The sequence below is a fragment of the Jaculus jaculus genome, chromosome 8, assembly GCF_020740685.1.
Source record: "Jaculus jaculus isolate mJacJac1 chromosome 8, mJacJac1.mat.Y.cur, whole genome shotgun sequence".
Lineage (NCBI taxonomy): Eukaryota > Metazoa > Chordata > Mammalia > Rodentia > Dipodidae > Jaculus > Jaculus jaculus.
Window position 1 is genome coordinate 115314820 of NC_059109.1, and position 13753 is coordinate 115328572.

Sequence of the window (13753 nt, forward strand, 5' to 3'; positions counted from 1 at the left end):
ATTCCGGGTCAGCCTGGGCTAGAAAAGACCTTACCTCGAAAAACCAAAAAATAAAGATAATAATGAAGGCTGGAAAAATGGCTCAGCTGTTAAGGTGCTTGCCTACAAAGCCTAAAGGCCCTGGCTCAGTTCTCCAGTACCCACATAAAGTCAGATGCACAAAGAGTTGCATGCATCTGGAGTTCATTTGCAGTAACTAGAAGCCCTGGCATGCCCATTCTGTCTGTCTCTATTCTATCTCTCTCTGCTCGAAAATAACTTTTTTCAAAAAATTTTTGAGGGCTGGAGAGATGACTTAGCAGTTAAGCACTTACCTGTGAAGCCTAAGGACCCAGGTTTGAGGCTCAATTCCCCAGGACCCACGTTAGCCAGATGCACAAGGGAGTGCACGTGTCTGGAGCTTGTTTGCAGTAGCTGGAGGCCCTAGTGCACCCATTCTCTCTCTCTCTCTCTCTCTCTCTCTCTCTCTCTCTCTTTCTCTCTGTCACTCTCAAATAAATAAATAAACAAAAAAATGGGTAAAAGTATTTTTTTTTTTTGAGGAAGATCACCATGAGTTCAAGGCCACCCTGAGACTACGTAGTGAATTCCAGGTCAGCCTGGGCTAGAGTGAGACCCTACCTCGAAATACCAAAAAAAAATTTTTTTTAATCAGAACATTTATTATTATTGGCAGCCAAAATTCTCAGGATGAACTGGATGTTGCAACAGCTACCCTCTTGGGTATAGGTATTGTTCCGTCATGGAATTCATGCCTGATTTTGCAATAGACAATTTTTAGATGCTTCATTCGCCCAGTTCCAGTAGTATTTCAGTCATAGCCTTGGCACCCCAGTTATACTTTCTCTTGCTATGTTTAGCAGAGTGGCCACATTTGTCACAGGTGAACTTCTAAAGGTGGTAGGCCTTAGAGCCACAGTGGCAACACAATGTATGTGTCTTATTGCTCCACTTTCCAAATGAGGACATTCCCTCATCCTCTTACTTTTGCTGCCAAGACCAAAGAGCTAAATATAAATATTTGTAAAAAAAAAAAAATCATATGACCTGGCATAGTGATACACACCTTTGATCCCAGCACTCAGGAGGCAAAGGTAGGAGAATCACTGTGAGTTCAAGGACCTACCTTGAAAAATAGGGAAAAAAAGCTAAGCCTAAACCAGGCGTGGTGGCACATGCCTTTAATCCCAGTACTTGGGATGCAGAGGTAGGAGGATCACCATGAGTTCAAGGCCACCCTGAGACTACATAGTGAATTCCAGGTCAGCCTGGGCCAGAGTGAGACCCTACCTCGAAAAAAAAAAAAAAAAAAGCTAAGCCTAAGGGCCCAGGTTTGATTCCCCAGTACCCATGTAAACCAGATGCACAAGGTGGTACATGTGTCTAGAGTTCATTTTCACTGGCTGGAGGCCCTGGTGCACCCATTCTCTTTCTCTCTCTACTCATCTATTTCCCTTTCTCTCTCTCCCTCAAATCAATAAATAAAATAAAAAGATAATATGAAATCTGGTGTACTGGCTCACACCTTTAATCCCAGTACTCAGGAGGTTGAGGTAGGAGAATCACTGTGAGTTCAAGGCCAGCCTGGAGCTACCGAGTATGAGATCCAGGTAAGTCCTGGCTAGAATGAGGCAGATCCTGCTTCAAAAAAAAAAAAAACAAAAAATGCAGTGCTGGAGGGATGGCTTAGTGGACCCACATAAGCCAGATGCACAAGGTGGCACATGCATCTGAAGTTTGTTTACACATGTCTATTCTCTCTCTTTCTCAAATAAATAAATAAAAATAAAAATAAAACTTTTTTAAAAATGCACATAGGAGACACGAATTTATTCACTTTATGGTAATGTCTGGAGCTCTTTTAGATTCATAAAAATCCTGTGGCCAATTCCAGAAACCCTTAACCCAAAATGGAGTTGAATTGGGTCACACTATCAGTGTATTCACCAGCAAAATCAAGGCTCATACAAAAAGATTCAATGTGCTGTAATTCCACAGCATTCACTACATGCAATTGTCTTCACATAGGATGAAAAGTAGGCAATGTTAGTTGCATGACCAATGGACCTATCACTTAGCTTCTCTTAACTTCATCTGTAAGAGAAATATCTTCTAGAGACCTCTGGAAAGTAAGTGATACACATCTCAACTAGTGTGGTGGCACACACCTTTAATTGCAGCACTCAGGAGGCAGAGGTAGGATTGCCATGAGTTTGAGGCCAGCCTGAGACTATATAATGAATTCAGATCAACCTGAGACAGGAAAGGCTCTACCTCAAAGAAAAGAAGAAAGAAAAAAAATCACCTCAATGAGGACCAGAAGTCAGGAAGGAGGGGTGGAAACAAAAGGTGCTTTCCAGTGACCAATGAATACTCTGAATTTAATGAAACTCCAAAATAGTTCATTGTAAATTGGTAACATTAAAGGGACTGATCATTACCAGTTCATCCACACAAAAAAAGAATCTTTTTAGAATAGTTGGGGAAACAAGCAAGAGTGCTGTTTTCTTTGCAAACCTGGTACCAGCACAAGGGTGAAGTAGATAGACACAGAGAGCAATCAACTTCTACCAAGCCAGATATCCAGAGACACAGAGACTCCCAAGACCTCATCACCAAAGCAGACCTAAAATGAATCCAACATGGCTCAGGGAAATTTGCAGAAGAGGGGGCGGAAAAAATGTCAGAGCCATATGTTGGGTCATGATACACAGAGATATTTCCTCCTACCCATAACTGATGGCTAACCGCACAATGCAAGACCCATATACCCTAACAAGGAGAGTCCCTGTGTAGGGGGAGACAGGAAGGAGGCTAACAATGGTACCAACTTGACTGTATTCACTGAATACAAAACTAATTTTAAAAAGAATCTTTCTAAAAAACTGTTTTAAGCCAGGCATGGTGGAGCACGCCTTTAATCCCAGCACTCAGGAGGCAGAGGTAGGAGGATCGCCATGAGTTCAAGGCCACCCTGAGACTACAGAGTTAATTCCAGGTCAGCCTGGACCAGAGTAGGACCAAAGATCCTACCTCGAAAAACCAATATATATATATATATGGCTTACTTATATATTTATTTTAGAGAGAGAAAGATAAAGAATGGCCACACTAGGGCCTCCAGCCACTACAAACGAACTCTAGACACTAGCACTGCCTTGTGCATCTGGCTTACGTGGGTACTGGGGAGTCAAACCTGCGTCCCTGGGCTTCACAGACAAGCACCTTAACCTCTAAACCATCTCTCCAGCCTTTTAAAAAATATATATTTTAGCAAGGCATGGTGGCGCATGCCTTTAATCCCAGAATTCGGGAGACAGAGGTAGGAGGAACACGGAGAGTTCAAGGCCACCCTGAGACTACATAGTGAATTCCAGGTCAGCCTGAGCTAGAGTGAGAGCCTACCTTGAAAAACAAAAAAAAATATGTATATATTTTTTAATTTATTTGAGAGAAAGAAAGAGAGAGAGAGGGAACACATAAAAGAATCAACCTGCTCCCACCCCACACCATTAGCTGTTGGTCTGAAATGAGGAAGGACAGGTTTAGGGGAAGGAGGTCCAGAAAACATTCCATTTCATCATGTCTTCACATACATCAAATGGAAATGAACAGCGCCCTCTTCTGTCTGTGGGAGCAACTAAGAAAAGGGTGGGATAGAAAATTTCATTCAATAGTCATTCAATAAGCAGCACATGTTGACTAAGTGCCAGGCCTTCACTGGCTCTGAAGATACAGTTAGAAAACTTGTCCGAAAGCTTGGCAAGGAGCATAAACAAGAAAGCCAATGAACCAGGCAACTGCTAGAAGGAAGACAAGACTAGCAGGCAGGAAAAAGAAGAGTGGGTTTTCTGAGTGGGTGGTAAAGATCTCTTCATGGTGTCTTCTGTGTGCCCAGATCTAAAATGCCTTGCAGGGGCTGGAGAGATTGCTCAGTGGTTAAGGTACTTGCTTGCAAGTCTGACTGCCTAGGTTCGACTCCCCAATATCCACATAAAGCCAGATACACAAAGTGGAACATGTGTCTGGAGGGCATTTGCAGCTGCAAGACGCCCTGGCGCATCCATTATCTCTTTTCCTTCTCTCTCCTTGCAAATAAAAATCTTAAAAAATAAATAAATAGGGCTGGAGAGATGGCTTAGCGGTTAAGCGCTAGGCTGTGAAGCCTAAGGACCCCGGTTCAAGGCTCGGTTCCCCAGGTCCCACGTTAGCCAGATGCACAAGGGGGCGCACGCTTCTGGAGTTCGTTTGCAGAGGCTGGAAGCCCTGGCGCGCCCATTCTCTCTCTCTCCCTCTATCTGTCTTTCTCTCTGTGTCTGTCACTCTCAAATAAATAAATAAATAAATAAAGTCTTGTACTTTGCCTGGGGCCACAATATTCCAAGCAGAGAACATTAAATGCAATAAAATAAAATGACTATAAGCCTAGACTAAGAATGTCAAGGCCCCAAAGGGAGAGCAATAGATAATTATTAAAAGTTAAATTATGGCCTCAAGGGGCAGCTCCGTGGGTAAAGCAGTTGAACATGAGAGCCTGAGTTTGGAACCTTTGACCCCAATGTAAAAGTTGGAAGCTGTGGCAGGCTTCTATAATCTCAGCACGCCTATGGTGAGATGGGAGGCAGAGATGGGTGAACTTCCCGGGGGCTCGAGGGCCAGCTAGCCTGGTGAATGGAGCAGTACATGATGAAGAGCCCTGCCTCTAAGGAGGTGGAAGGTGAGGACTGACATTTGAAAGCTGTCCGCTGACCTCCACACAGATGCCGTGGCACATGCATACCCAAACTCACACACCTGAGCATGTGTGTGTGCACACACACGCATCATATGCACGAATATAAACACAAAACTAAATTATATATGTTGAGTGAGAGAGATGGCTCAGCAGTTATGGGCACTTATTTGCAGGGCCTGACGGCCGGGGTTTGATTCTCCAGTGCTCATGTAAAGCCAGCTGCAGAGTGACACATGCATCTGGAGTTCATTGGCACTGGCCATAGGCCCTGCTGCACCCATTTCTCTCTCTCCTTCCTTGCAAATAAATAATAAATACAACATTCTAATTAAATTATGTAAGCCCATAATTAAATAGATATGAGAAACAAGGGTAATAAACATAGAACTCACCTTTTTTGTATGTGTTTAAGATAGGATCTCATTCTGTCACCCAAGCTGGCCTTGAACTCATAGTAATTTACCTGCCTCAGCTTCCTAAATTGAGGATTATGGGTGTGAATCACAATATTTAGCTTGAGAACTCATAGTGTTTTGTTTGCTTTGTTTTGTTTTTATTTTTGTGAGGCAGGGTCTCACTGTAGCCCAGGCTGGCCTCAAACTCACAGCCATCCTCCCATCTCTGCCTCCGGAGTGCTGGGATTAAAGGTGTGCGCCACAATGCCCAGCCGACACATCCTTCGTAACAGTAAGATTTATGTACATTAATACTTTGCTTTTTTCAAAGAGCTACTTGTTAAACTTACTAGCACCACTAGGGGATGCCTTGTTGATTCTGATCTCTGAGACTGGCCCCAGAATAAGTCTAGTTATGTGAGTAGAAAGGGAATTATTGTCGATTCTTCAACTGGGATTTAATGGAGAGGTGAAGAGGCGGGGAACCTGCAGAAAATGATGTACAAACAACTTCAAGCCTTGTAGTCCTTCTAGAACTAGGCTGCTGTGGGTTCTCTACTACTTTTGCCATGTTCAGAAAGCCACTCCTCTAGCCACTGACTAAAGCAATGAACAGCTGTGATGTCACAAACTAACCCTTGCGCATCAGGTCAGTGGCATCCAAATCACATCCAAGACCTTTGCTGCAAAGGAGCCCTGGAAATGAAGTGGTTATCTACACTTTCAAAAGGAACTAGGGGGCTGGAGAGGTGGCCCCACAGTTAAAGGTGCTTTCTTGCAAATCTGCTGGTCCCAGTCTCCGACACCCGTGGAAGGCTGGATGCAAAGTGGCACATGGGCCTGTGATTCCAACATGCCTACAACAATGGGAGGGCAGAGCCAGGAGAATCGCTGCGTTCATGGCCAGCTAGACTGGCATACATGAAGAGGCAAATTCAAAACATAAGGAAGACCCTTTCTCAAGCAAAGTGGAAGGTGTGGACAAACACCCAGAGGTTGTCCTCAGATCTCCACACACATACCAGGGCATGTGTGCCTCTCCCCACGTCATACACACACGATTTTATTTTTTCCCATTTCTTAGTTCTTAACCTTTTTTAAAAAGATGTATTTATTCACTTGCAAGCAGAAAGAGATAGAAAGACAGAGAAAGAATGGGCGCAACAGGGCCTCTAGCCACTGCAAACAAAACTCCAGATGCATGCACCATTCAGCTTTACATGGGTACTGGGGAATCGAAACTGAGTCATTATATTAGGCTTTGCAGGCAAATGCCTTAACCGCTGCACCATCTCTGTAGCCCAATCTTTTAAAACTTTTCATTGACAACCTCCATACATATAGATAATAAACCATGATCATAATCCCCTCCCACCTCCTTCCCTTTTCCCTCACAAATCCTCCCTCCACCAATCCCCTTCTTTCCAGCTAGACTCTTATTTTGATGCCATTATTCTTTTCCCCTCTTATTATGCAGGTCTTTTGTTGGTACCACCAGCCACAGTGACTTTACTTATTTATGTTTTTCTAGGTAGGGTCTATTCAAGCCCAGGCTGACCTAGAATTCACCATGTAGCCTCAGGCTGTGAGGCTTTGAATATCACAGCCACTCTGCATCTGGAAGGCAGTATTGCAAAGCACTCCTCAAGTTTCTTTTGCTCTTACATTCTATCTGCCACCTCTTCTAAAATGCTCCCTGAGCCCTGGAGGGAGTGATACAGATGTCTCACTTAGTACTGAACACTCCACTGTCACTTCTCTTCAGCACTTTGGTAAGGCACATCACTTTTTTATTTATTTATTTTCACATCTTTTTTTTGTTCATTATTTATTTATTTATTTGAGAGTGACAGAGAGAGAAAGAGACAGAAAGAGAGAGATAGAATGGGCGCTCCAGGGCTTCCAGCCACTGCAAACGAACTCCAGACACCTGCGCCCCCTTGTGCATCTGGCTAACGTGGGTCCTGGGGAACCAAGCCTCGAACCGGGATCCTTAGGCTTCACAGGCAAGCACTTAGCTGCTAAGCCATCTCTCCAGCCCTCACATGACTCTGTGTGTGTGTGTGTGTGTGTGTGTGTGTGTGTGTGTGTGTTTAATTTTTTTTAACATGACTTTTTTTTTTTTAAAGGACCAGATTTACTGTTTCTGCCTTAGGCTCCTGAGTGCTGACCACCATGTCCAGATGGGGATGTTTTTTGTTGTGCTTCAGCTTTTTTTTCCCCTTTGAGGTAGGGTCTAGCTCTAAGCCCAAGATGACCTGGAATTCACTCTGTAGTCTTGGGTGGCTTCAAACTCATAGCACTTCTCCTACTTCCCGAATGTTGGGATTAAAGGCATGCACCACCATGCCTGGCTGTGTTTCACTTTTATTTTATTTCTTAAAATATTTTATTTTTATTTATTTAGTTATGAGAGAGGGAAGGAATGGGAGGGCTAGGGCCTGTAGCCACTGCAAATGAACTCCAGAAGCATGTGCCACCATGTATATCTGGCTTATGTGGGTTCTGGAAAATTGAACCTGGGTCCTTAAGTCTTGTAGGCAAGTACCTTAATCACTAAGCCATCTTTCCAACCCTGTGTTTTACTTTTTTAAAAAAAATTTAGTTGCATCACAAGGTGACACAATCACTCAAGGTTGCACATGTGCACAAGGTGACACAGGCATCTGGAGTTCATTTACAGTGGCTGGAGGCCCTAGTGCACCAATTCCCCCCCCCACCACCACCGCTGCATTTGCTCTCACACATAAAAGGCAAAGTCAGGGGCCGGAGAGATGGCTTAGTGGTTAGGCGCTTACTTGCAAAGCTTACAGACTCATGTTTGACTCTCCAGGTCCCACATAAGCCAAATGCACAAAGTGATGCAAGGGCACAAGGTCACACATGTACCCAAGTGGATGCACGGGGCATCTGGAGTTCAGTTGTAGTGGCTGGAGAACCTAGCACTCCCATTCTCTCTATCTTGCTCTCTCGCATTAAAAAAAAAAAAAAAGCCAGTTTGTTCAACTTGCATCAAAAAATATTATTTCTTTGAGAGAGTGAGAGAGAGAGGCAGATAGAATAGGAGCGCTAGGGCCTCGAGCCACTGTAAACAAACTCCAGATGTATGTACCACCTTGTAAATCTGGCTTTACATAGATACTAGGAAACTGAAGGCGTGAACCCAGGGCCAGCAGGCTTTGCAAGCAAGTGTCTTTAACCACTGAGCTATCTCCCCAGCCCCAGGGTTCTTTAACTTTAGTATGCATCAGAATTCGTGGAAATCTTGTTAATGATCCGCCTTCCTTTCTGGAGTATTGGTTGTAATAGCTCTTGGAAGAGCCTGAGAATTGCCTTGCTTATTTTATAGAGAAAAGGTCTCACTCTGTAGCCTAGGCTTCCCTGGAGCCTACTTATAGCGACAAGAGGCCCTGGTGTGCCCATTCTCTCTTCTCTCTCTCCCCTAACTTAATTAATTATTGAAGAGAGGAGTTTGTAAATTTAAGTAACTTAAGTAAGAATGAAATGGCTAGGGTACTTTTTATGTTTTATTTTTTTGAGATAGGGTCTCCCTGTAGCCCAAACTGACCTGAAATTCACTATGTAGTCTCAGGGTGGCCTCGAACTCTCAGCAGTCCTCCTACCTCTACTTCACAAATGCTGAGATTAAAGGCGTGCTCCACCACACCCGGCACTACTGTATTTTTTTTGAGAGAGAGAGAGGACAGACACACCAGAGCTTTTCAGCTGCTGTGAATAGGACACATGCACCACCTTGTGTGCATGCGTGGCATTGCATGCTTGCATCACTTGCTGGCAGTACAGCGTGAGATCTGAAGGATTGGAACAGGAATTCTCGGGCTTCCCGTGCAAGTGCCTTAACCGCTAAGCCATCTCTCCAGCCCTAGGGTATTTTAAAAAAATATTTTTATTTATTGATTTGAGAGAGACAGACAACAGAGAGAAAGAGTCAGACAGAGAAAGAGAGAGAGAATGAGCGTGCCAGGGCCTTCTGCCACTGCAAATGACCCCCAAATGCATGTGCCACTCTGTGCCTCTGGGTTCACTTGGGCACTGGGTTATTGAACCCAGGCTTCACAAGCAAGCACCTTTAACCACTGAGCCAACTGTCTAGCTCCTGCCTAGGATACTTTAAAAATATATATTTATTTATTTGCAAGCAAAAATAGGGATAGAAGAGGACAGACAGAGAGAATGCCAAGACCTCCAGCGACTGCAGACAGACTCCAGATGCATGGACCACTTTGTGCATCTGGCTTTACATGGGTACTGGGAAATTGAAGTCAGATCCTTAGGCTTTGCAGGCAAGAGCCTTAACTGCTGAGCCATCTCTCCAGGTTAGGTACTTTTTTTTTGGAAGGGTCTCGCTCTAGCCCAGGCTGACCTGGAATTCACTAAGGGTGGCCTCAAACTCACAGAGATCCTCCTACCTCTGCCTCCAGAGTGCTGGGATTAAAGGCTTGCGCCACCACGCCTGGTCAGGTGCAGGTACTTTTATAATGGGCAGATTCCTGTCTTTCCTCAGAGGTAGGTTAATTTCAGAACTTAAGTAAGTGCCGCAGGTAACTCTTCAATGGTGCTGGGACTTTATTCTGAGAAAAGTAAAGCCAAGGTCATCTTAAGACAGCAGGTGGGGACCCTGTGCCAGCAAAGGAGTGTAGTTTGTTCCTTAGAAAGTTTTCTAAACTCTGATCCTTCATGTGAAAAGCTTCCATAAACTTTCTAAAAATATATATATATTTTTACTTTTATTTATTTGTGAGAGAGAAAGGCAGAGAGAGAAAAAGAGAGAGTGGGGGCACCAGGGCCTCCAGCCACTGCAAATGAACTCTGGATGCGTGTGTCACCTTGTGCATCTGACTTACATGGGTCCTGGAGAATTGAATCTGAGTCCTTAGGTTTTGCAGGCGAACACCTTAACTGCTAAGCCATCTCTCCAGCCCCTGCCCAGCCAGCTCCTTGTGTTCAGACTTCCTCAGACAGAAACTCAGTGAACTTTACTTTTACTGCCAGTAGAGGGTGAGCACAGCAACAGATGGTCCTGTGTCCTTGACATTGTGGGAAGTTGGAATATCTGACTCTTGCTGCATCTGAAGAACAATCAATGTCCGTGATCCATTCTGAGCAGCATGCTATTTTAGGCCACACTGTAGCTCTCACCACAGATACAGATACAAGCAGAGATGCACGAAAGGCTTTCCAAGAGGAAACTTCATGTTTCTTTGGCACCTACAGTACTTGGTTGATGACTGGGGAATGAATGTTGAATAAGGCTCCAGGTACAATGCCTGCCATAGAATGAGGGCTCATTAGATTCTATTCTCCTTACTTATCAACAGCAACCTTTCTTTAGCCTCAGCCCTTTATATATCTCTTAGGGTTCCTATATTTTTAAGTATTATATTTATTTACTTACATATTTATTTGAGAGAGAGGGAGAATGGGTGCAACAGGGCCTCCAGTCACTGCAAACAAATTCCAGAAGCCTGAACCCTCTTGTGATTCTGGCTTATGTGAGTACTAGGGAATTGAACCTGGGCCCTTAGGCTTCTCAGGCAAGCCCCTCTAACTGCTAAGCCATCTCTCTAGTCCCCATTTAAAGGAAAAAAAATGGTAAAAAAAGGTAAGTGGCTGGAAAGAGCTCAGTGTTAAAAATGCTGGCTTGCAAAGCCTGTTGGCCCAGATACATAAAAATGGTCCCAGTTTCTGGAGTCCCTTTGCAGCAGCGAGGCCCTGGAGTGCACATGTGCATATACATAAATAAATAAACAAACAGGTAGGATTTTACAAACATAGAAAATTTTTTTTTCTGTTCTGTGGTGCAAACCCAGGACCTCATACATGCTAGGAAAGTGCTCTCCTGTGGAGATATACTCCCAGTCCTGACATATTTTTCTTACCTGTCAGATTGGCAAAACCCATTGTTGGCAAAAATGTAACAGGCTCCATCATGCACTACTGGAGTGTAAGCTGAGATAACCTTTCCACAGTGCAGTTTGATAATGTGTATCAAAATTTAGGACAGGCATGGTGGCGCATGCCTTTAATCCCAGCACTTTGGAGGCAGAGGTAGGAAGATCTCTATGAGTTCAAGGCCAGCCTGAGACGACATAGTAAATCCCAGGTCAGCCTGGGTTAAAGTGAGACCTTACCTTGACAAATGAAAATAAGAAAAAAAAATAGAACATGCACACCTTTAGGAATTATTCCCAGGTTGATAATAAAACACAGATATTAAGTTAAGATAAAATAAAATATTGTGTTGCATTTGTAAACAATCCTCAAGGCTCGGTGCAGTGATAACTACGTTCGTATTAACTTTTTTCTCATAGTACTTGCCTATGGCACATCACTGGGGAGGTCTTGGCTTACGCTCACTCAGGGGCCCAAGCCACTAGAAATTCTTCCTCCCTCCTTTCCTCCCTTCCTTCTGTCCTCCCTTCTTCCCTCCCTCCCTTCCTTTCTTTCTTCCTCCTGGTCTCTCTCTCTCTCTCTCTCTCTCTCTCTCTCTCTCTCTCTCTCTTCCTCTCTCTCTCTCTCTGAGGCTTATGTTGGCCCATGCTGACCTTGAACTAAAGATCCCCTGCCTCAGCCTCCTTAATTCTGGGCTTAAAGGCTGTGCCACCATTCTTGGCTTGGGGACCCTATCTTGATCCATACTTCCCTGGTCAGTAAGGCAGGAGAAGGAAATGTTAAGAATTAAGGGCTAGCTTTTAATGTATCTACCTAGCCTATCACCTGTCCATTTGCTAAGAAAACTTACCAAAGCAGCAAGGCTGATTCCAAGGGTGAAAAGTACAATCCTACTATGTGCTCAGGAGGAGAACTTGAGCATTTGTGAGCTGCTTTAATGACCCCATACACAGACTTGGATGTCTGTGCTGAGAACCTGTTAGAGTTGCTTCTGTGCAAGCAGATCACAGAAAACCACTACAAACGGCTCCATACATGTTCTTTTATTTTTCTTAATGCACTAGTCTAGAAGTAAGCATTCCAGATTTAGGACAGCTGTTCTGGAAGTCGTCAAGAGTCCAGGTCCTCTCTAGCTTCTCACTCTCATCATTCCAATGTTCACATTATGGCTGTTATTCCAGCCATTACATAGGCATTCCAGACAGAGAGAAGGAGGAAAAACAATGGCTTTTCTAAGATTTTTATCCAGTAGTTTTCAACTTTAGAGCTCATTAGCCAGAACTGGGTCACTGTCATCTCCAATGCAGGACAGTTTGGGAAAGTAATAAAAATAAATAAAAAAAACTTGGGGCTGGAGAGATGGCTTAGCAGTTAAGTGCTTGCCTGTGAAGCCTAAGGACCCCAGTTCAAGGCTTGATTTCCCAGGACCCACGTTAGCCAGATGCACAAGGTGGTGCATGTGCCTGGGGTTTGTTCATAGTGGCTAGAGGCCCTGGTGCACCATATTTCCTCCCTCTCTCTTTCTCTTCCCCCCACCCCCACCTCTTTTTCTCTCTCTCTCTCTCGAATGGGCATGCCATGGTCTTCAGCCACTGCAAATGAACTCCAGATGTGTGCACCTCCTTGTGTGCATGTGCGACATTGCGTACTTGTGTCACTGTGCATCTGGCTTATGTGGGACCTGAGTGAGATTCAAACATGAGTTCTTAGGCTTTGCAGGCAAGACCTTAACTGCTAAGCCATCTCTCCAGCCTGTAAAATCCTTTTTTTGTAATGGAGTCAGATACAGTGTAGAGAGCTTAGTATCAAAGCCCGGCCAGCCTGGAGTGTCCATATTTAACCCTTTGCTTGTGTCTTTTGATGTGCCCAGGGCAGCTGTGAAATCCTGCGGCTGATAGACCTTGCTAACTCCTCTTCCTATTACAACTGGGTCTGGGAGCATCTGGAACTGATAGACCCAAAACCTCTGAGGGTTCATCTCAATGGTAAGCCCCATGACCATATCTGGCAGCTGATAGCACATCAAGGGGAGCTTGGAGCCTGTACTGCTTCCAGCTTCCAGCCCACAGAAGTTTGGACACCTGGAACACAAGGAGCCGGGCAGGATGTCTGATTTGATCTCTCTCATCATCCTGTACAGGAGCTGAGTGCACAGGCCCTGCCTCCCGCCCAGCTTTCTCCCTTCCCTCCTGTAGGTTTTGCCATGTGAGGATGTGCTCCTTACCCCTGTCTTTTCCCCAGCTCTCTTCTGCTCATGATGTCTTACACTAAGCATCCTTATCTGAGACAAGTCTCTGATTTCTCATGCTGAAGCAGCACCTTCCATTCCCCACTATTTCCCATTCACATGCCCCAATTTTCTCATCTGTGGTATTTGACCCCACTGGAATCATATACTGGAATGTGAACTAGTCTATATCCCCATGGCCTAGGACTGTCCCTAGCATCTAGTGGCTATTCAGGAATGACTCATAGAGTCAACAGACACTCATATCTTACCTGCTGGGTATGCCTTTGGATATATCCCAAGATATGATGTGTCCATGCCCTCTCCAGAACCTAGAAACTCATATATCTGCTATGAGTAACAGTTATCATTTATTAATTCTGGTTATATGCCAAGTATCTGGCTTAGCCATTTTACCTATCATATAACTCTTTTTTTAATTTTATGTATTTATTTGAGAAAGCGAATGATAGAGAGAGAGAG

At 44.3% G+C, this 13753-nt stretch overlaps 1 protein-coding gene and 1 pseudogene across 1 annotated transcript in view; one reads left to right on the forward strand and one right to left on the reverse strand.

Annotated features, from left to right (window-relative positions):
• LOC123462896 (cyclic nucleotide-binding domain-containing protein 2-like) overlaps window positions 1-13753 on the forward strand; it is a 61905-nt gene that overhangs the window by 25392 nt on the left and 22760 nt on the right. The window contains exon 8 of the mRNA XM_045157063.1: window positions 12914-13028. Within this exon, the coding sequence (XP_045012998.1) occupies window positions 12914-13028 (115 nt within the window). The remainder of the gene's footprint in view (window positions 1-12913; window positions 13029-13753) is intronic.
• LOC123462762 lies at window positions 686-11079 on the reverse strand (annotated as a pseudogene).